The following is a 23,862-nucleotide window of genomic DNA, read 5'->3' as shown; positions in this document are numbered from 1 at the left end:
CACAAGACCTTTCTAACACAGCAGGGCTGATGATCAGCGAGGCAGAACGTCAGTGCCAACATCATAACGTCATGATAAACAAAGTAGTAGAAAAAAAAAACAGCATTTATGAAAAAGAAGTTCCAAGTTAGGACTGTAGTTGAAAGGTAAGAGCACAGTAGGCAATGCCCATAGTAATGAACTAAATCACAGAATTGCTACTCAGGTTTATATATTTAGTTTATTTACAAGCAGCTACTGCTGAAATATTCAATGAGACTAAAAAGGGCACCTTGGAGTCCTGCTGTTCTAAGAAACCTTAACCATTGATTTTCTGACTTGAACCAGCTCCTTTGGCAAAAGCCTGCTTGGTAGGATCATATGTATAAGTCTTCACCACTGGACCTATCCCAGCTTTCTTGAATCGTACCTCGTCTGCCTTAGCCCTTTCTTCAATCTCACGGGCGATGCGGGTGTTTGTGAAGGCTGAAAGTGAAAAAGAAATCAGTAATATCAATCTGTGAACAATTCTATACTGTGACAGAATCTTAGTAAGTCAGTCCATACTTACTAACACCAGGTGACAGTGCTTATTAGTTTACTGAAGTCCCATTAGGGCACATTCAAGACTGTGGGTTCAGGCCCCACTGATGGCGAGTTGGTTTACATATTTGCTTACCCCCAGGGTTACTTACACACACAGAAATAATCAATGTGAATAGGGGAATGACTGCCGCCATAGCGCAGTTGGTAGAGCATGTCATTCATAATGCAAGGTTTGTGGGTTCGGTCCCCACTGGCAAAGAGTTATTTTTTTGCCCACTTTAATTTACTATTTTGCCTTTATTTCAAATTACTGCACTTCAATTAGAAACAACAAATAATATCTCCTGAGCTTTCCTGGCCTTCATTACCTTTTGGTCGAATCAAAACCGAGCCCCTCAATACATTTAGTAACGGTAACTGTTTATATTTTCAGTCTAGGTACCAAAGACATTTCCTTTTGTAAACCTTTTGTGACAGCTCCACTTGGATTGCAAATGTAATATTTCATATGGGTGCTGCTTTATATCTGTACTATCTGACACTAGGCTTTTTATAAGGCCCAATATTTTGTTCAAGTTATGCAATTATGTCCGAAATATTCTTACAAGTAAACGGAAGCAAAGCGGCAACATGAACTTTTTATTTTTGAAGTTTCAATTGCACTATTTGTTTTCTTGAATAGTGAAGTATAGCTTTGCACAGCTAGCCACACATATTAGTCATCTCAAAAGGCCCAGGCTTTCTACAATTTTTACTATGCACTCTGCCAAGACCGCAGAATAAAGTGTTGCCCTCATATCACTGTAAATATATTCCTAGACAGCTGCTTTAAATGTGGTTCAGATAATACAGCAGCGTGGAATCACAGCTAGATTGTGAACACTTTGTTAGATGCAAATTATTCTGTGCATGTACTGAGAATGCAGCATTGCTTTTCTGACGTTTAACCTTATTGCGAACACACAGCCATTTAGTCTAAACAAATAACGATTTTTTGTTTCTAGAAATGTATTAGTCAAGCTTTTAAAAGGCCCCTAAACCACCCAGAGCTCTAAATTTAGTTGCAGTGTTGCAGTTGTGCACGAGTCTACAATGAACGCGTGGCCGCGAGAATTGTGCGACATGGAGCCGTAATGACGGAGTTGCACTCATTTGATGATTGAAATGGGGCCCTCGCTCGTTTCGCTCTTTCCTTCGCTACGCTCAGTTCGTTGGCTCATCTCTCTTCCTCGCCATGCAAGGAGGAAAAGCAGGGAGCATGCGTACCACTGCAGACTGACAAACAAGTTCTTGCTGTTGCCGACATGACCAGCTTCTCCTGGTGACGTCGCGACCAACTCTGAGGGTACCAAAAGGCCTGAAGAGGAATACAAGATTTTTCTTTTGGCATGCCCGCTGCTGCCTTTGGCACTGTTGATCATGACGGCATACTGAAGTGGATGCATGTGCTTACTTGAAATGTTAAAAAAGAAGTACCGGAGGAGGTTTGGGGGCCCTTTAAGAAAGCTTTTAAACACAACACCGCAATACAAGAACATGCACACTTTCAGAAAAGAGATTGAAAGCTTGTGCTCACTCACATTCTCTGACACCTTCCACGAATCCCTTTTTCGAAAGTTTTAATTCACTCTTCGGGTGCTTGATCAGTGCTGGTATGTCTAAGCGCTTCCGCACTGCTTCAATGCGGAGCACACCCACTTGACACAGGGTGAACACGTTGCTTGTGACCCAGTAGCACAACAGAGCCTGCATGTATTATTAAACATTGCACTGCGGTAACTGAGACAGTAGAGGTGGATGACAGATAAAGGCGAGGTGGATGGTCACGCGATGCTATGACAAGATGCTGATTGCAAACACAGGGAGAATGAGTGCGGTGATTGCATGAGAAGGTAGAGCAAGGAAGTTGCGATGAGGCAACCTGTACCATCTGTCGCATAAACCATTAAATAACGAAAGCAACCACGTTCCTGTGACAGCATTTACAGAGACAACATACCATCACCGCCCGTAGTGACATTTGGTACGTAGGAGCGCTACCAACTGTCAAGTCCGTTGCTCCTTGCATAGGCGCAGCGTGCGGCCTCATCAAAATAAAGCTAGGGTCATGACAAGGGCGGCTAGATTTTCTAACACGATAGCGTTGCGGTGCACGCCAGAGCAAAAAGAAGAGACTGCATTTTTGCTCATTTACTTCTGGAAAAACTTCGTTAAATCGGGTTTAGTACTATGATAGCTTCGTTAATTCTGAGTTGAAGACAACATTGAACCCTATGGGTACCTTCCGGGTAACGTAAATTTCTTCGTTAGATCGGGAAATTCATAAAATCAGGCTTCGTTAGATTGAGTTTCAACTGCATTAAGTTTAATAATTCCTGTTCCTGTCCTATGTGTGTTCAAACTTCCTGTTTTCGACACACATTCAGATTTCATTTCTGGTCACGCATTTTGTGCCACCTATGACGCTCATAGAAAACAGGAGCAAGGGTGCTTGTGTTCAAGCACTGGCACTGGAGTTGGCCATCTTTGAAACTACAAGGACACCTGTTCAGACTCCCTTTTACATAAGCAGGTGGCGGGAGGGAGCGGTGGCCGGTGAAATAGAAGCCGTGGGCAGCATTTCTACCGCCGCCTACCGTGGGGAGAACCCAGAAGTAGACATGTCTTAACCACTGGCAGGCTTACGACTATGAGCCCTTGTTAAACTCTGAACTGATGCTGTAAAATAACTTTACCAAAACAAGACAAGCACCAAACGGATATCTTCAGCATATGCAGATGAGAAAACACATCCTGCGGACAAGTAACATGGCCAAATTTTGATAGTCATGCCACAGAACACAATGACTCCGTTCTAAAACGCCCTTTTTCTGAACCGAGGCCCCCTACCAGCGGTGAGCCAGCTGGAGGCAGCTATTCTGTGACGATATTGGGCAGATATTGGGCAGATTCCCCTAGAAAATTGTTATTGGTTGACGGTTGACATGACACAGGCAGAAAGTTTGGATCGGTGCACTCCTTCCTACTATTACCATGTATTGGAATGGCACGATTAACTAAACAGGCTAGAGTGCTCAAAGATATGTGCTTCATATTCTGACGAGAACTGCACACTTCCAAGAGAAATTGACAGTTGTCTGCTCACACTGACAGCTGTCCTCTGGCCCCCCCGATAAGAATAAAATGCAACACCTTAGGACCCACTTCATCAGTAAGGAGGATGTTAAAGGGAAACTAAAGGCAAATATTAAGTCGACGTTAATTGTTGAAATAGCGGTCCAGAAACCTTGTAGTGCTACTTTTGTGCCAAGGAAGTGCTTATCTTAAAATAAAATCACGTTTTAGTGGTCCACATCGCGTTAGCGCACTTCAAATCACCCAAATCACCCACTTGAAAGCGGTCATTCTCACGTCACTGTTGCCATGTCCAACGTTGCCCACCTTTACTGCGCGGCGGCGTGCACCATTCGGGCATCCGGCAACATCACATGCATGCGGAATTTTGTCGAACTTTTTGTCAGAGCGACTTTCACGAGCACGCAAAACACACGCGGCAGTACGCGATACCGAAACTACCACTGAGACGCGACCACGTGAGCGAAGCAGGGTGCCGGGCGAAGCGCAGTTCGGCGAAAACGGAACCTTTGAACCATGCGCGCTGTTCGCCATGGCAACACCAAAGAGGTTCCTTTTTCCACGAATCAAACAGAAACGAACAAGCAGCATTTTATTACGTCTCTTGATGCATGGAGAGTTCTTTTTTTATTGCAACTAGTTTGATTACGAGTGATTAATTGTAGTCGGACTCTCTCACGTCATCGGGATCATTTACAAAATGTCCCGCTCGTAGCACTTACCGTGTGATACATACAGCTTAATTTCTTGGTAAGTGGGACACTGCTGTTGATAATATTGCCGTTTTAGACGTTGTCATACATTGAGCTTTCACTCTGACATAAATTGTTATTTGTGGGCTTGTGCGAATATTCGAAGACTTCAAATATTCGAATGAATAATACAGTATTTGAATTCGCTTCGGTTCGAATTTAAATTATTGAAAATTTCGAAGCATTCGAAATGAACGAATAGGTGCATATTAGTCCGCTTATAACCCCCCCTGTAAAGGTAGTTTCACTGCAGTAGAGGGGTGCTATACCGTGAATACATCTTTCCAAAGAAAATCCGCACTGTCCACTTGTAACCTCCTGTAAAGGTAGTGTCACTGCAGTGGAGGGGTGCTATGCCGTGAATACACCTTTCCAGGAAAAATCCGCACTGCCGCGAAGCCCCACTTCAAAGTTAAATGAACATATTACCCTCACATCGATTCATCATTTTATTGCGATAGCAATTATATGGTCAGTCTCGGCTGATTTTTGCCGACCCCGTCGCCGCCGTCATGCACCGTATATGTATATGTGTACATATATATATAAAAGCCACAAACAAAAATAATTCAGAAAAACTTTCTGATGCGCAGAATCGAACGGATGACCTCTCGCTTCGCAGAGCGCGGCGTTAGACGGTTAGGCCACGAACAGTGCCATCATCCAGCCTGCTAACAGCAAGCTATTTATATACACCATTTACTTCAGCATGCTTTCTTAGTCACCACATAGATGGCACAATGTGCGCGCGTGGCGCACTTTAAAGATTGTCGCTCCGCTCCTGCGAACGCCGTTGCTCTTTGCCCTACAGGGCGTGGTCGCCTCCGTGCGCTTATCTCGAGGAAAGAAGGGGCGGCCAGTGGGGTGGAGCGGGGGGTACGAAGGTCACTTCGCTCGCTGCAGCAGCCGCGTTTGCGAAAGGAGCGCACTGTTCAAACAGAAATAAGTAACAACTGTGACAATTACTTCGCGCTCGCCCTGTGTGTACCTGTTCGTTCGTTTCGTGCGTCCTGCTTTATGTTTGAGCAGTGCGGTTCAAAGTGTCGAGCTGTGACGCATTAGTTCGCGCTCGTCCTGTGTGCGCTCTTTTCGTGCATCCTTTGGGCTCGAGTGACGCGCTGGCAATTTCGAGCTGCTTTCTGTTCTTCGAGTTACATTCAATTTATTGCTATCGCATTCATTGCTTCGCCGTTGCGGCGAAACTGTGACTTTTTTTTTTTAAGTTTAAGAACTTGTTATACCGGCTTATATGCTCCAAGTATAGTAAATTTTAAAATTCAATATATTTTACACGTTATTATTTGCATTCTACCGAAAGCCAAATCCTGCTACTATTCAAAGTTGCTTCCACTTCCTTTGAAACAAAAAGAATGACATTTGCACATGCCTTGTTGCAATTAAAAAAAAATGTTGTGCAGGTTGGTTGGGTCATGACAAATATGCTGATTTTTCTTTATAATATGTGATATATACTAGTATTCAAATTCGATTCGAAATTATTCGACCAAAATCACTATTCTCTTCGAATTCGCTTCGAATCTAAAATTTACTATCTGCACAAGCCTAGTTATTTGCCTTTAGTGTCCCTTTAAGAGAGTTTGGAAAAGGTAAACACTGAGCTTGTAATATCTCTGTTCAACTAGGTCTCTTAAAAAAATTAACATGTTCCTGGGGGCCACCTTACTCATTTGAAAGCATTTTTGAGACTACAAAAGATGGTGCTTCAAGGCCCCTTTAAAATCAAGTTATGTGAATTTTATTAGTTATGCTAGTTCACCTATTTATTCAACAATAAACCATGTATAAAACTGCACACATAAAAAAAATTATCATTTAATTGTCACCAAAGAAGTTTATCCACTTGTATTTTCTTATGTAATCCTTATGAATTCCTATCTGTTACATCTGCAATCAGTGACCCTCAGAGCTTTAGGGCACTAATTAATGAAACCAATACTATCACATATGTCTAGTTAGATAGTTGAAAACACAGGAAAACATGGACTATTAAGAGCATAGTTCCCAAAGTACTTGGCATACCGATGGGAAATTCATGGTGATGGGGAAAATAGCCACTGGCAGACACCGGAAAACATATCTTGTCCATTGCAGATTGTCAGCTCGGACACCACTTTCTGCACCAAGCTAAAAAGACAATGACATATGAGACTCTGTAATGGCCCTTTGCACAGTATTGTCGGAGACACTATGAAATACGTATATGAGAAAAGGTGAGTGAATGCTTGCTCTATGTTTTGACTAAGAGCAGTTAAAGGGACACTAAAGAGAAACAATGAATCGGTTTAGATCAATAAATTGTGCTTTGAGAACTCTAACGTCGTTAATTTCGCCATCATAGGTTTATTAATGGAGGAGAAAAATTAAGTTCAAAGTTTCATTTTTAAATTTACCACCGAAATTTCCCCGCGTGACATCATGGGTTTCAAAGTGTATTTATCATATTTTGGCGCCATTCGCTCAACAAAATTACCCCAAACTTTCAAAGTTTCATTTTTAAATTTACCACCGAAATTTCCCCGCGTGACATCATGGGTTTCAAAGTGTATTTATCATATTTTGGCGTCATTCGCTCAACAAAATTACCCCAAACTTGGTATGTTAACTCTATGGCCCCCTCAGAGGACAATGTACTTCATTTTTACCACTTAGGAACTACGCAGTCCCTAGTAGGCGCCGTCAAAACATGTGACGTCACGGCGAATGGTGCGGAAACTTCAAGGTGGTGTCGCCACCTACGTTTTGTTTTTGCGCGTTTTCTCGCTTACTAAGGGTCTTCTCGCAGCAAGCGTGGTGTCTTTGGTATCGTGAAAGAGTACTTTACTAATATGAGAAAAATCGTTTTGCTCTTTAGTGTCCCTTTAAATCTCTTGAGTGCAAGACAACATGAAAACTTACATGCAAAGTTTCCTAATTACACACAACACCAAAATAGTTCTCAGAACTAAATTTAGTGCTGAGTGCCTTTTTCTAGTGGCAGCCTTTAAGCCCTAGCTAAGAACAGGTGCAGCTCACCTAGGCAGTTATTAAGATTGAAATGATTGCCAAGCTTTCAAGGATGTACTTTTCGGCCAGTTGGCTTGTCATAGCACTGTTTTCCCGCAGCACAGAAATGGGACAACCAAATAATAAAAAATTGTGCCCTGCCTTGTCTAGCACATTTGGTTAGCCACTTTTGCACTTTGGGACATGTGCAGAAAAATTCAGTTATGTTGTTAAAGTGTGAGTTGAATTATTTGCCTCTCCTTAAAGATCTTACGGAATGAAAAGCAGGAGTATGACTGACGGCAAACTGCAATAACCAACAAATCCAATAAACACCAACCAAGGGTTTAAAGTCAAAGTACCTAGGCTTTAACATGACAGTCTCGATTGCAATCGCGATGAAAAACCAAGTTTATCATCTTTAATCTTAGACAATGACTGCCCTGTTTCATTCATTATGAATCTTCTCGACAAGACAAGGCTCCGTCCGACTTGTGACATCAAACTGCATTACTGTTGACTGTTGAAATCACCTGCGTTGCTTGTGAAATTGAGTGCACTTGCCATAATAAACCAGATATGGAGGCGTGGATTGATTTATTATATGTGAATGTTTTCAATAAGTGGACTTACACCAAGGGATGAAAAATGTGACAATATTTTGTGAAGAAAAGTCAGTAATGCAGTTGTTGTCTCAATGCTAACTTGGAAAATAAATTTTTCCAGACTGATTGGAGCAGACAGCTGTTTCTCTTGGAGAGCTCTGCTGCAAACAATTCATAACAGAGATGTTAGCGAAGGAGCGTGACAAGGGAGGGTGAGTGGGGAGGGGAATGTCAGCTCTGATTGGCGCAGAACGTTGTTACAGCCTCTCTGATTGGTTCAAAATTCCACCATAACAGAATTTGACATGATGGCAGTATTTGACAATGTCCAGATAAGCACCCCTATTCACATTTTGATTTACCCAGTCTTAGTTGCCAACTTTTCTGACCTCTTCCTCCATTCAGTGTACACCCTATTAAAGGGGTGGTGCCATCAAATTTTGAGGCTATAACAAACCTTTTGTGGGCTTGCTCTGTATGCAAGGACACTCCACACGATGAGTCGGACACAGCAAACGTTTAGAATATATTTGAATTCACTTCTGAAGTGCACCTAAATGCCCATTCTCCCGATCGAGACCCATCGCTAGCGCGCCAACTGTGACGTAGCTCTATAGGAGGGGCAACTAAAGTTGTAGTGACATCACACCAGATCTGCTGTAGTGACTTGGGTGTCCTACGGACCTCCGCCACCTCCGCAACGTACGTACCGGCTATAGTGAACTAGAATATATTCTAGCCGTGGGCAGCATTGATTGCTACATCACTCGCTGAGTTTCGGTCGCTTCCTGGCTAAGTGCGTCACAGCCTTGTGTGGTCACGTGACCAAGCCCCCTACACTTCGTCACTGCCCAACCTCGCCACCCAGAAACCGAAAGTTGTCCACATAAAAAGGCGATATTAAATTATTTAGCGAGAATATGTGAATCTTGGTGCATGTATCATGCTTCCTGGAGCTATAGGAAACACTTACAGCAAAGAACGCGCAAGCCACAAATTTGGTGGCAACACCCCTTTAAGGTATACTAGATATTTGGCCACTTTAGGCACACAAATTGATCTATGCCTCAGTGACAGTGCCCTCTTGATGAAATATACAGCTCTTAGAGGTCAGTGCTCTGCTAGCTGCATGCAGCAAAAGCGACTCCAGTAGCCAGAATCACGTCATAGATGTGTATGGCATCATAAGTAAACGAGTTAGGAGTGTTACGCTTTTATTTCCTTTTGTCCTCCTCTTGTACACTGTGCCAACAATAAAATCTCCGCTGACTGTTTTCGCCAGTAATGTGCCTCTCTTCCATTGTCTAAAAATAACCACCACTCACAGCCTATCTCTTCCCTGGAGTGCTACCAAAAGCTCATTAAATAAATGAGGCCAGATAAATGTGCACTACAGTAGCATGCTTACCTTCAGCAGAGCCACTCCAAAAGCTCATCAACTTTGAGCAGCCATCGAAATTGTTTTTATACTAAGGATATTTATGGCCTCATGAAAGGATGCCACTAATACAGACATCAAACAGATAAACCTGTTTTGTTTAAGTTAATGCACACGAAATCATTTGGGTAACTTGAGCCACTGATAACAGTTTAATTAAAGGTTCTCCAGAAAAGCATTGGCAGTGTCATGATGACCAGGTCACTGTTTTCCATTCCTCAGCTTGATCTCGATTACCAATTCAGGTACACTAATGACTATGAATCCAACTGAAGCCACTGCAGCAAAGAGCCTGGATAAAAATTTTCAAGCAGTATTATGAGCAAACCACTGAATATCAGTTTCTACCGAGGAGTACTTGCCACGAGGACATCGGTGCATTAAAACCGTGTTTCCTCCCACGTGTGCAGCCGACTTCTTTGTGGAACAAGCAACTCACCTCAAGAGTGCAGAACAATGAAACACTGGTGATTAATGGCAGGATGTATAAGGGATCTGGCACAGTAAGGTCCGTAAACCACAGAAGGCCACCAGTCTTGAAGCTTTCCATGGGCAAGTTGGCCATTCCCCGCAAAGCAAAGAAGAAGCTGATGAACACTGGAGCCTGCGACAAAAGTCACCGGAAAATGTGAATAATGAGATTCTTGACTAAGGGACACAATTATATGCAGTGATATGGATCCATTTGCAAAACCCCCCAAAATTCCAGCTAATGAAGTGACAGCACATACCTGAGCCAATGGTATGATCATGCTCTTCAAGGGGTTTACATTTTTCTCTTTCATAAACATCATCAATTCATTAGCAAGACGGGCAGCTAAAAGGAGAAAAAAAAAACATTGGAAACACTGAATCAGAATGTAAGTCACAGTGGTAAAATGAACTCCCAAATAGCACAGCAGATGGCAAAATGAGTCAGAGAAAGTGTTAAGACATCACAACTATGGCAATGATGCCCTGGAACCATGTGACCACCTTTTGTGTCATGAAGTTATTACTTAACACATGCACCTCCTAGTAAGCAAAAAAGGAAAACCAGTTCATTAGAAATGCTTTGGAAAGTTATTTAGGGCACTCCTGAATTTAAACTACTTTGCACTGGCAAATACTTGTGGAAGTGAAGTGACACATCTAAGCCCCAATTTCGGCTAGAGAAATCTGGAATTATCATTTTTAATGAAATAACCTTTTCACCTTATTACTTAAGTTGCTTACATATGCACTCACTGCTTTGCACAAACCTCTGGCTATTTTATTTTCAAGTTTTTTCATCTGTATATATGTTTCAATGTCTGTAATCAGGCAATATTTACGGTGGTGATGATGTCGTCTGTTTATTAAACTTCAAATTTCTTTATTAAGCCAAGGCTTTTTAAAACATTAACGGAGGTTAACTGTAAACTATTTTACACACCGACATAAATAATCCTTTCAAGCACTGCAGGCCCCACTGGCACATTCCATAACATGTTGATAGCAGAAGCACCAATGAATTTAAAGGGGCCCTGCAACACCTTTCTTTGTTATATTGGAATAGTCCCATTATTGACGTATGACTCTTCACGAGCCATATGCCGCAAAAATTTTTCGAATCCGTCAAGTCTAAGTGGTGTTACCAAATTATAGAGATCACGTTCCGCAGCTTTCTCTCTCAACTCAACGCAGCGAGCGCGCGGAAAGCTGCGCGCGGCGTGAGGGGAGGGAAGGAGGGCGGAGGTGCGAGGAGGCGACGTCAGCGCCGGCGGCATTTTTTTCATTTTTTTCTCTCTGGCGTCTCGGCGCAACCACGTGGTCTGTGCCGCCACTTCCGGTCGGCTTGCGTCGTTCTCGTCGAGCGGAGTCGATCGCGCTGTGTATCGCGCGTGCTTGAAAACTGCGCGTCGGTTTGGTAATGTTGGGTGTGCACCTCGAACGCCGTAGTGTTTTCATCGCTCTGCCAACCATGGAAGCAAACGTGCGCGCTCGTTTGGAACGAATGACAGCTGAGATCGGTTTCGGCCCATACTCCGATACACCGCCTCGTAAGACGGCACTGGCAGACGACCCGAAGCGCCGCCATTACCGGACGCCAGCATTGTTATCGGAGACACGCTGCGCCCGTGCCTCGGTCGGTCGTGAGAACGTGCCGACGATGCAGTTCTCAGCTGACGAGGCAACACTCGAACGGCTGCCACTCTCAACGGCAACCGGCGATGGTCAAAAGCACAGAAATATTCACGTTTTCGGCACTGCGCATGGCGAAGAAAAAGGAACCACGCAACTACGAGCAGACGAGCTGTCGGTGAGACCGGAAGTGCTAATATTAATGTTTGTTAGGTGTTTTTAACGCGATAACATAATATAAACATACATATTATCTACTTATTGAACTAAAAATTAACAACGAAAGTAAAAATGAGGGTGCTATCGTGATCATAACATCAGCCAATGGTGGAACGGCCGACAATCGCGTCATATTTTGCGGACTAATACATCATTTGTCGAGAGAAGAGGGAGCGATTTTCAGCTGACTTTGAGAATTTATTGTAAATTCCAGGCCGTGCGCATCGCTATAATATTTGGCTCGCGTGTTCTCGGGAGCCTCGACTACCGATCGGCAGCGCTTTTTGAGCATGCTCGAAAAGTGTTGCAGGGCCCCTTTAATGGTTTACAGAATGTGCTGCATATAGGTACATATTTTGAGGTAATTCTAATCGGACGTGCTGCAAACTTCTAACCTACCAAAGGGTATTCGCGAAAACAGTTGGAAGGTACACATCTTAGTGTTGTCATGTGTGCATGTGTTCATGCAGTGGGCTGACAAGTTTCATTGTTTTGACACAAATGACTTATACGAAGCAAATTTCATAATTTTTATGTATTTTACAAGCAATAATGCATATTAAATTACCAATTCTCATTCCTACATCTGATGTTTTTCAAAATTCAGGCACAGGTTGCACATTTTGTGTGCTCAGTAGAACAACACTGAAAAACACCCGCAATCCGTTGTGCTCTTACATGCTTTCAATAATGGTGAATATGTAAGCAATACAGTTAAGCCCCTTGATAAGAGGCATGCACTGGGGAACAGTTCTAGTCCTTTATATGAGGTGTCTCTTATAAGCAGGGTACCATGTTCTCATTTTCTGATCAACTCCTATTTCAATGTATGCACACTGGTGTCTCACATACCCAATTGTCTGTTATATCAGCGCCTCCTATAAAGGGATTTAACTGTATGTCAAAACTAAAAAGAGGAGGAAGCACTGCTTCAACACACACTGCTTAACATTCTGCCCATTATTTTGGTGGGACTATGCAGACATTTTGCAGTGAAAAAAATGTTAAGAGAAAAATACAGCTTGCCAACAGTACAGTCGACGACCGATAACTCGGACTCCACAGAGAACGTAAACAAGTCCGAATTATCGAATGTCCGAAAAAACGAATGCGTCAGAAATAAATACTTTTATTTGACACTTCAGGGTCCCGGTGGCCGAAAAAAGTTGTCAATGCGTTGCTGCACGCACTTCCGCTTACGTGTAACCAAGTCCGCCTGTATCTCCGCCAGTGTGATGTGATCGCTGTACGATGACGAGCTGGTTTTGTTCGTGAAGGGAACGCGTCTGTACGGCATACTTCGTCTGTACGGCGCACCTAGCGGTCGCACAAAGAGGCAGCATGAATGGCGGCGCGCCGCGTTTGGGTTCTCGCATATTAAATGCGTGCACTACGCATGCAACTGCACCAGGTCACATGCACTACGGAGCAGTTGACTGAAGATGCTTATCGTAAGGCTTGTCAGCGATTGAGCCGTACTGGCGCGTTTGCCACCTGCCGCCATCACGCCTCCGTGCATTTCCACTGCTTATCCGTAAAGACATCGCCGCACGGCGCCGTGATAGCGGCCCCTTTGAATTTCTGGTCCGCTTCACCCCATAACACTTCGGCATTGCGACAAAGCTGACTTTCGGATTCTGCTACTGTCGCAAACAGGTCGACTCACGAAAGCGCTGGTTCGAACCTCCGAGATGATAGACGCGGCAGAGGTGGGGGCTTCAATTATTGCCTTTCGGACCTGCAATTTGGGCAGAAAGTCCGAAAAATCGGACACCGAAGAGTTTTAGCGTCCGAAATTTCGGACGTTTTTGTCCATTGACATTATGGGGCTGGTGACGGTTCCGCGAAAGCGTCCGAATTTTCGAGCATGTCCGGAAAATCAGGCCGAAAAATCGGGCCGAAAAATCGGCAGTTGACTGTATCTGCTGCGTTTCGTTGTCGTCGGCGCTGGCTGTGAGGGCACCGTTGGCGCCATTTAACTCAGATCTTTTGAGACAGCAAAGCGTAAAATAAAGGAAGTCTCAAAATAAAAATGAACACACGCGCAAAACGCTTTACCGCGGACACGTTCGACTGAATGGCGGCGATAGCCAGTGCAGCGCGGGGATACAGGAACCGGAATGTAGGATGTTCGCGATGTCGATACGATTTCCCACAGTTGACCAGTGCCTCCAAGATCGGCATTTCCAATTACAAATCTCTGAGGCATAAAGTAGCGATCAAAATAAAGCCTCATGGATCACCATTTATCTTTCGTTTTAATCTCTGAGGCCATACTTTGTATGGTACAGGTGCTGGAGGAGATAATGGCTGGCGATTCGGCGGGCGCGACAATCTCGGACAAGGTCCGGATTATCGAATGTAGGTCTGGCAGCTGTCCGAAATATCGGTTGTCTTTACACGTTACTTCTATGGGATCATCGGCGGTGCCGCGCGACTGTCCGAAATAATGAGCATGTCCGAATTATCGGTGTCCGATTTATCGGTCGGCGACTGTATATAGTTTAAATGCTGCATATACCTTCAAGTTGGTTGCCCGTGTTTCTAGCCTCAGTCATTTTGGCTTGTAAATGCTGCATCTGGGGAAGGTTGTTGTTCATATGAATGGAGTTTTTCTGGCCTTTGATGATCAAAGGCAGAAGGAGCACTTTGACGAACAGTGTGCCTATATAATTAGAGGACAAAAATGAAGAGGAAAAAAAAGGGGTGGAATTAGACACTTCGACACAAGCAAGTCAATAAAGCACATCAGTCACTTGATAGGACTAAATTTTTGTGTACGAGAGTTTCAGAATTCTGAACAGATTATGCAAACAGGTATACAGTCGAAACCCGCGATAACGAAATCCCGAGGGAACGAAATTCTCACCGCAACGAAATATTTTCGGAGCACCGGCCAGCGCCCATAGGAGTCAATGCATTTCGTAACTCGCGACTACGAAAGATATTCGTACCGCAGTCCCTCATTAACAAAATTTTTGAAACACGAGTGCGCAAATAATCTATTCTCGCAACATTACCTACATTCGAAAACTGCTGAAATGCATTCATACTACACTTAAATTGTGCAAAACTATCGCTACATCGCACTTGAAAACCAGCCGCCATCATTCTGTACAAAAAAAGATGAAGCTGGCGACAATGGTGATGATGATGGCTTGCTGAAACACCTGCTCGTTATCGCGGAATACGTAGCCAAATCCACATTCCTCATGGAGTTTCGTTCGTTGGCTTGGCTCCGTGCTTGGCTTTGTCGGCTTTGCGCGCACATGGTCGCGTGTGTGGAGCCACTTGTAGAGCGTTTGCTCGGTCGCTTGGTGCAACGTGAACTGTGTGTTGCGATTGCTTCGTCCGATTTCGCTGACTGCGAAGATGCGGCCTCCAACGAAAAAGCGGAAGTTCATCACGCTGGAAGATTAGGCTGCAATCATCAGTGAGGTGGAAAGGGGCAGGAAAAAAATGGACATCGCCGACAAATCCGGGGTTCCGCGCAGCTCGCTGTCCACTATTCTGCGCTGATCCGTGCTGATCCAGCGGAGCCGGAAGAAGGTTCGCCAGTAGGCGCACTTGATGACGATACTGGTGACAGCGCAGTGCCGCCGTCACTGACCAGTGCATGGGGCGAACTTTGTGCCGTGGCAAGCGAGATTCCCGATCGAGAGGCATGAAATTGCTGCATGGTAAGGCCCGCCAAAGCAAACTCACTGACTTTTGGAAATAAAATGTGTTTTTGTAAACTCCATGTCTTTTCTGCCGCATTCTCGCTCGAACGAAATTCCCGCAAGAGCGAAATTTTGTGCTTTCCCCGCCGATTTCGTTATTGCGGGTGTCAACTGTAATGCACCTAATTCTGGAACAGCAGCACACTGGAACTCTCACCCTACCTGTTTTGCTAAATGGATGAGCCAGTTATAACATTTTCTCAGCATGCGTTTAAGAAAGTGAAGCTGTAAAATCGGTCTCCAAGCCACAATTCAATGACTGATAATGTACAACAAGTAATGGCAGGTGCTTACCGCAATGTTCAGCAGATAAACAAAAAGTGCAACACGTTAAAATGTGAATGAACAGTTGATGAATAAATGTCTGCTATGCATTCACTGTAATGAACAAAGTTGCGCTAAACAATACTCAAGTAGGATGCAAGTAATGGGGCTGTGATGCCATAGCCATAGGGTAGTTGCAGAATGTTCCTTAACTTTTAGTGAGGCGACTTGCTCGCATGTTTGAGTGAATATAGTAGGGTGGTTGTGCGAGTGCAAGACCCCAATTCCACGTAAACTTCAGTAAGTGTACATGGTAAAGTGAAGCATAATTAACGGGACAGAAAGGTGAGACAGACAGGACAAGTGCTCACCTCTCCGTCCCATTTGTTGGGCTTCACTTTACAAAAGTATGCATCACCAACTGGCCCAAACTTCTACTCTTCTAAAGTTAGTCCGCGAACCTGTGAATCTAAGTATGGCTGAGTGATTTTTTTAAGTCCATATGAACCAGACTGTGTCTGGCGTGAGTGGGCCCACCTGAGTGCTAGTGCAACTACAGTGAAACCTCGGTGATACGATCACAGCTCATATGAATTTTGGGGTAATACGAATTTTTCGTTTGTCCCGGCCAAGGCACATTGGCCTGCAATGTAATGGAATACGGTTGTTGCGAACCGATTTTCACCCAGCGACGTTTCATGCGAACGTACGCTTCCGCCCAGGTACGAAGAGGTGCTGTCCGCTCTGTCGTGGAAGACGCGCCAAGCAGGTGCACAAGCATGGGCATGCGCGCCGTACCCCCAAATCGTCAGAATCACGGTGTAAGAAAAACACTTTTCTTACGGTCAGAATAAACCTTCAGAGACGCGTCACGGCCTCCGAGATTGTGTGCGCGAATCTTTGAGGCTCTTATGTGCCTCCGTGTGCCTTCGCGTTTAGGTTACAGAGAACATTAGCGCCATGTATTTTTTTTTTCTAACGCGTCGACGCAGGCTGCTGTCGTACTGTGTTTACACGCGCCTGCCTCGTGCATCAGACATCCTATTAAACATGGACGAGGACTGAAAGAAGGCAAGGACGGTCTTGGCGAAGGAGTCAGGCCTCACAACGTCAAAATGCGCGACCGTTGAGGTCGCACTTGTGCAGGCACGGCCGTAGATCTCCCAAAAAACATACCCAACACCTCCGTGATAACAAAATCATAACACAGGACCGTGGTTCCGTAATTTTGTGGCTTTGATCCATCCCGTCAAAGCGCTCCTTTCGTTACTTTCGCTGCAGTACTCCGGTATCATGCAAAAAAGCATACTAAAATTTGGAAGGGGCTACTGCTGAAGAACGTGTTGTTGGGCGAGTTGGTGCTTGCTGTCGCGGGTCACAGCGCACCTGGTTCATTAAATAAATACGCGCATACGGGCCGTATATTTACGAGTGCTGTTATGATTGCCGACATCTAAAAACTTAACTGACAATCATTCAGGGTTCTTCCTGACGTTGCTGCGGCCCTGAAAAACAATAAATGAAAATGTACGGCAGCTTTCTTTTGACGCATGCTAATTTTCCATGCTTTCTGGTGATACGAATTTCAGATGATACGAATATATTTGGTGGCCCCGTGAGATTCGTATCACCGAGGTTTCACTGTATCTGAGAGTCAAGAGTTCAGGCAAGTCTAAATGAGCAAGGCTGAGACTAGAAATATATTTTGCGAGACAGTCTGAGCGGGTTCTTTTTATTTTGTGGACATTTTGAAGAAAACTTGCCATCCAGATGCATTACATACACACATTAGCCATTGTAGTTCTTCATGATGATTTAAAGCACTTATTCAGTGCTACTGGGAAACAAAGGATAGGATGTACTTACTGACAGCTATGGTGGCCCACCAAGGCAATCCAGTACTTGTGTGCAGCAGGTCAAGCAGCTGCTGTACCATGCCTGACGGTGACCACCCTCCCAACCCAACGGACTGTAGTGTAGGCACCACCGTGTCGTCTCCCAGGGATTCTACAAAGCTTTCGACAGGCACTACTGTTGGTGCTGGTGGGACTGCAGGGATGACGGTCTCTGCACTTGTCTGTTCCAACTGCTGGTCATGGTAGAGATAATATGATGTCACCAGCTTATCCAGACTAACAACACATAAAATGTACTCCTACAGACACTTGCCCGCTGCATTTACTGATTGGCAAACAGCTGGCACCTCAGCTGACTATGTTGGGGCACCCAACAGCCACAGCAGTCATAGCCCTGCTAGAGCAGAGGCTATGTCAGGATGCCACACAACTTTTGTCATGCCCGCTTCACTGCACCAAATGTTAACGTTGGACTTCTCAGTTTGTATAACTGAATAAAACCCCCTGGCGTTGTTGCCTGCCTCACCTCATCTGACAAAAGTGAAAAATTGACTATCATAAACATAACTCACCAGTACAGAAGTGAGTCGATGAAGAGAAGTAAGCTGGTTTTATTGCACGTTGATAACTATAAACCAGAATAGAGCAAGCAATAATGCCAAGTTTCTAGTGAACATTGTAGGCCATTAAAATGCAAACCTCTTGCCAAAATTGCAGTAAAAGTAAAGTAGCAGGACATCACAAAAAAAAGAAACACACAAATTCTGTAGTATAACATCTGAAAAAGCCTGATTTACCCCCAATCAGAAAATAAAACCAAAAAAATTGCAGGCAGTTTGCACTAAGCCACGCAAAGCTTGGCACAGCGAAACGCGAGTCTGTCGCCGCTCGTGCTCCCAGTCAACCGACACATCTAACTTCAAGATGCACGGCTTCCTCCATGGGCGTACGCAGCAAGGCTATGCACTATAGAGTGAAGGTTGCGCGCGATGTCTCCATCGGTGGGCGTGGCTTAGCTACTGCGCATGCGCGGCTTGGCCAGGTGGTGCAGTATCTGGTCGCTAAACGATGCGATGCTTGCTTCCTCTTTCTTTCCATCTGTTTTTTTTTCTCTCTCTCTTTCACTGATATTCTCTCTGTCTCTCTTTCTTTTTCTTTCTGCATTTCTTTCCCTCTATTTCTCTCTTTCCCATTCTTTCCGTACTATGCTTTACTCTCTCCCATCCTCTTTTCCCCCCTCCTCAATATCACATCTCTCCTTCTCACACTCATTTCCCTTTTCCACCCCCTTCCTATACCGTACAAGGCTATGCTATGCTCTGCAGGCGTGCCTGGATAGCCGAGTGGTCGGGATGCTCGCCTTCGGATCGAGGGTACGCGGGTTTGAATATATAAAGCAAGTTTCAGCGTTAATGCTGACTTGTTCACAAGAAAATTAGAGAACATGGCCGCTGAAAATTTTTATAAGCAATCGTTAGCAAATATTAAAAAGAACATCTGAAGGACCAACGAGGACACACTGAAAAAGCCTGGCCAGCTCCTTCTACTTACTGCATTTGTTCAATGTTAACCGTTTGAGACGCTATGTAGACAATTGTGTACACCACTTGTTTTTGTCAGTTGTATTGACTAGTGGCTAAGAAAGAGCCAGAGGCATTGAGCATTGGATGAAGTGAATCTCCTGCATAATCAATTTGTCTTCATTTAACTCAATTTTGCAGTGTACTATTGCATACGATCGCTTTGCTAAAGGCACTACCATGTTCGATGTGCCACTTCCCGCGAGCCACGTCCAAAGTACAATATTTCTTTGCTCAAAGTTGACATAACCAAAAACGAACTCGCACTATATTTCTAGCCTGAGATACGATTCTATTTATGCAAGAACAAGGCATGAATGACTTCATAATAAATAGATATTTATTTAGAATTTAATTGGGAATAATTACTACAACGCATATAAATTAGCGTATTAGGACATTATTTTTGTTGTATTAGAATATACAGTGCCTTGAAATAATGTATCGATTTGACGCATTCACAGACAATTCTCCATATGTGACATCTGAAAGGGTTAATGCTAGGAGACAATAACATAAATGTAAGTAATGGATCACATTTTATAAATTATACTTAATCATTTCTGCGGGCAGTAACTAGTCACTGTAGTAAATTACATATTTAATGAAGTAATTGTAACCACTAACTTTTTCTGTTATGAGTACAAGTGAAATTAACGCTCTGAGGGTCAATGAAGTAAATATACAGCGCTGCAAACAAGTCCAAAATAGCCAATGCCGTACATTTACGGCACTGCCTGGATGTTTGAAAAACGCGACAATTTTTCAACACAATTTTTTTTTTGCCCAGCAAGTGCTGTTACCCGGCGGGGATGGAAGGAATTTTTTCCTTGTGTCACTGACCTTCAGTTTCCATTCCAAGATTTGTTTAGGCTAGCACACCGACTATTGCTCCCACATCCATTGAGGCGCATGGCAGTAAGTTTAGTTTTGTTTCAGTGGGAAGTTACCAGAAGTTTCTCATCGTTTGGTTTTTCAGACATGCTCACGACCATAGTTTCATTGCGCGCACTCACATGCACAGTGATTACACCACAGGTGGGCCCACTAGTTTCTCTGCTGCAAATGAGTAAACCAGCGATTTCTTCCCCCGATTCACACTAATACTGCCCAAATCCCAAATCAGAATAAGATTCGTTGAATGTCAACAATTAGGACGAGGAACCACTAATGAGTTAAGACGGGGGAATCTGACTGAGGAGCAACTTTTCGGAAACATGAGCGGCATGATGATTCTGATTGCTACATATGATATAGTAATCTGCAGTGCACATTTTATAAGCCTGTGAAGCACATTTTTTCCAATCTTCTACTTTTTTATTCTTCAGTTTCTTTTCATATTCGTGAACATGCGATGCAGCTATACCTATGACAAATATATTTTTCTCACTTTACGGTCAATCTAAAAAAAATTACAGTAAACCTTTTTTGAAATAAGTCACTGTGAAGGCTTTAAATTTGCAATAAAATATGTAACGTGTGGCGCAGTATTTAGCAAGAAAAATAAATAAAATGAAATAAGAGAAATAAATAAATTAATCAACCCTCAAAGGGTCAATTTGGTCCATTTTAACAACCATGAAACCTTCGTTTTCATGGGCTGGATATTCTACAGGATTTATTCAACTCTTTCTATTGCACCGCAATTGTCGCAAGAGGGATTTCTAGACTGTCCAAGTGGGCACAAATAATAACTGTAGGTAAATGTGACATCCAGACTAAAATGATGATAGAATGCTTCTTCCCACCATTCTTGACATTGAAGTATGCAAGTTGCAAATGAGTAAGTAGCCTGCATACTTCAACAAGCTGAACATTGCACAAGATGAACATCTGCAAAAACGAAGGTAATTGTAGAAAATATGATTTCCTGTGCTGAGCTCCCACACAAATCACATAAAATTTTGTTAATATTCTGCTTGAATGGAAAGCATACACACCCCTACTGATGCTGCGACAGTTTGTGCTTTGCCGGCTTCCGATGACACCCATCGTCTTCGAGATGCTTGGCAGTTGAAAGATGTATATTTTATGCTGTTTGACTTGAACAATGGCATCCTCTGGCAGCTCCTAACTGAAAGTAATCTAGCATGCTAAAAAAGAAAACAGAGTTAACATTCTTACAAAGAAAGAAACCATCACAGTTTACCGTCCTTAAAAGTTTTTGCAGTTTAGATACACATACATCTGCCCGCAAAAGTTTTCAGTGGTCACTAAAAAGCTCAACTTGTACCCTACCCATGCATGCCAACTGAAAGATGTGTGGTTATCAGGGCTAATGATAGACTCAACAACCTTAGCCAGGTAATGTGAAAACACCTAGTTGAGTGCACCGCCCTTGGCAAATCATGATGGAGCTCTGTTCATAGTTTGCCATGATGCTGGCTGCATGCTCGCTCCCTTGTCTAACATGTTCAGTTGACATGTCAGCTAGTTTGCAGAGACTTCTTACAGATGGACCTTTTCATAAAGTGTGGTCCAGCAAATTGCATGTTCCAAGGTCGCCACATGAATATTCACACACTTTATCTATACCAGCCACGGATTGCACTGTCTTGCACTTGCTAGTCACTTTGTGTGCTCACAGTGTTTTTGCAAGACGTTCATTAGGCTAAAAAAGCTCATGCTCATTGGTTTCTTCTTTTCCACTTAGCAGTCACTGCATTGGAGCACTATGCAAGCTGCACAGATAACCATCTTGAATCGAAAAACGGAGACACACCATTATATGGCACCTTAAGTATACCTTCAGTGATGGAAAAGTGGCTTGGGTGGTTCATAAAAATTGTAGACTGTGTTCCCATGATTCTAAGCTGTGACATCAGCAAAAGGTCAGTATCGAAAGAAATGATTTTTATCATAATCGTAATCACTGGGCCGCAGCTATGTGCTACAAGTGCGGAGACTTGCGAAGGTGCATGACAACAATCCAAAGCAAGAGCTTAGTGAAGGACCACATACAAATGCTAATTTTGTCTGCTATAAACAGCTGTTGCTCTCACGAGACACAGCTGACCCAAAGATTGTGGATATGGATCACAGAAAAAAATACTCATGGTCTCACTCTTTCCACTGCTGATATAAAAATCTGTTGTGTGGTCAGTGATAACAAGTGAATGCTTTTGATCAGCCTGTCCTGAAGAGTGCCTCTTCCTGAAAGATGCTGGAATTCGGGGCCCCCTCACACACAAAGCTTTTCTAAAAGCTTTTGCACAGCTTGCATACAATTTCCACGTGACATGGATCAAATGGGTTCAGTGGAAAGAAAAATATGCTATTAACGCTGAAGACTTTTCTGTGCTTGTCTATTCTTTGTAGATTTTCAGGGAAAGGCAATACTGGGCACCTGTCTTGCGGTATGAAGTAGTCCGATTTTTCCGTCGTTAACATGTAAACACCAGCTGCCCGCATACATGCCAACGCCAACGGTGCGCTGATCGCGTCCACTGAGTCGGCGATGACACGGGATGGAAGGGCCCCGAATCCGATGTGGGCAGTATACGACCGCGTATGTTTGAATTCGTCCGCTGGGGGGGAGATCGGCGCTTCTGTCGCGGGCGAAAAATCGAGCTCGCCTCGTCTAGCAGAGTGCGGGAAGAAAAAGAAAAGGCGATCCTCGGGCCCCTCAGCAGAATATGTAAAACAATGTGCCATAATGGTGTCCTCACACACGTCTACGAAGCTAATTCCGAGCTTCTGCGAGCAGTGAGGTGTGAATATGCCGAAGGTGTCTCCAGTATTACAGCGCACCCGAAGGCACGCAGGCTTAATTCTTCAGACAACATCCTCCAAATGAGAAAAAAACTGCGACTGCGCTTTATCATAATTACTAACGGTGATCGTTGAAAAGCCAGCACGTGCACTGGTACTGCGCATCAACACACGTAAGTAGAACAGAAGTGATAAACAATTTAGGACCAGGCAAATGACCAACACGTCCGGATCTCAAACTATAAGCATTAATTCTTAAAGAACATCAAGTACGCATGCCAAAATAGAGCGGCGAAGCAAGCTCACAGCACACATGCAGACATTTTTGCGCACCGATTGCTATGTGCAGACGATCACCGCCACAAGTGATGAAATTTTACTCACTTGACAACGGAGCGAATTCCAGACACTTGGTCTGTTAGTCCAGGCAATCAGAATACCGTACTTTAACGGGTAGTTCGTATTCATCACGCTGTTAATTGTTTTCGTCCAAAGAATTAAGTTACCACTGTACACCTTACGCAACTACCCGGTCCTTGCGTTGAGTTGATGCGGAGACGGGTTACGAGTTAGAGCCGCAGTTGAACACATCTTGGAACCCTCCTTGCATAGAGTTTTCTACCTCCTTGCATACTTTACTTCGATAAAAGTGCAATCATAGAAGGTTTATACTTATACAGCATTAAATACTGCGCATAAGCGTGTCCTTTAGCTTGAAGGTTATTCGCGCTCGGTTGTGCTCTGAGCACGCGCGGCTCTGCAGGCGGGCTATTTGAACCAAGTTGCGGGATGTAAAATTTGGAAGTTTTTGAGTTCGGGCAAAAAAAAAAAAAAACATTTAGGAAAACAGATTTTTCTCTGAATATTCTATCAAGACTGGAAATCCCTCCTAACCGGTCTCAGCATATAGAAGTAAAACTAGCGGCATACAGGGGTCCATGACTGCTTT

The 23,862-nt window shown here is 43.8% G+C and overlaps 1 protein-coding gene across 2 annotated transcripts; it reads right to left on the bottom strand.

Moving 5' to 3' along the window:
- Window positions 1-203: 203 nt before the first annotated feature.
- Window positions 204-23,495, bottom strand: LOC119376941 (mitochondrial inner membrane protein OXA1L). 2 transcript variants are annotated; one of them, XM_037646604.2, is made up of 9 exons: window positions 23,298-23,495; window positions 21,143-21,295; window positions 17,633-17,855; window positions 14,302-14,445; window positions 10,190-10,275; window positions 9,898-10,062; window positions 6,453-6,557; window positions 2,106-2,271; window positions 204-465 (listed from the first exon to the last, which is right to left on the bottom strand). In XM_037646604.2, the coding sequence occupies exons 1-9, from the start codon at window positions 23,379-23,381 to the stop codon at window positions 299-301; spliced, it is 1,293 nt and encodes a 430-aa protein (XP_037502532.1). In that variant the 5' UTR covers window positions 23,382-23,495; the 3' UTR covers window positions 204-298. The 2 variants fall into 2 exon arrangements, with proteins under 2 accessions (XP_037502532.1, XP_037502537.1); XM_037646609.2 differs by having other exon boundaries at window positions 17,633-17,852.
- Between the last annotated feature and the right edge of the window lie 367 nt (window positions 23,496-23,862).

Source organism: Rhipicephalus sanguineus, chromosome 1 (genome assembly GCF_013339695.2).
Source record: "Rhipicephalus sanguineus isolate Rsan-2018 chromosome 1, BIME_Rsan_1.4, whole genome shotgun sequence".
NCBI lineage: Eukaryota > Metazoa > Arthropoda > Arachnida > Ixodida > Ixodidae > Rhipicephalus > Rhipicephalus sanguineus.
Note: the sequence above shows the minus strand (reverse complement) of the source record. Positions and strands in the feature narration are given on the sequence as shown.

Coding starts and splice junctions, on each gene's coding strand:
- LOC119376941 (XM_037646604.2), bottom strand. CDS start 23,381: ATGAATACGAACTACCCGTTAAAGTACGGTATTCTGATTGCCTGGACT. Junction 21,296..23,297: donor GGAATTCGCTCCGTTGTCAA/GTGAGTAAAATT, acceptor TTTCTTTTTTAG/CATGCTAGATTACTTTCAGT. Junction 6,558..9,897: donor CATTGTTCTGCACTCTTGAG/GTGAGTTGCTTG, acceptor TTGTCTTTTTAG/CTTGGTGCAGAAAGTGGTGT.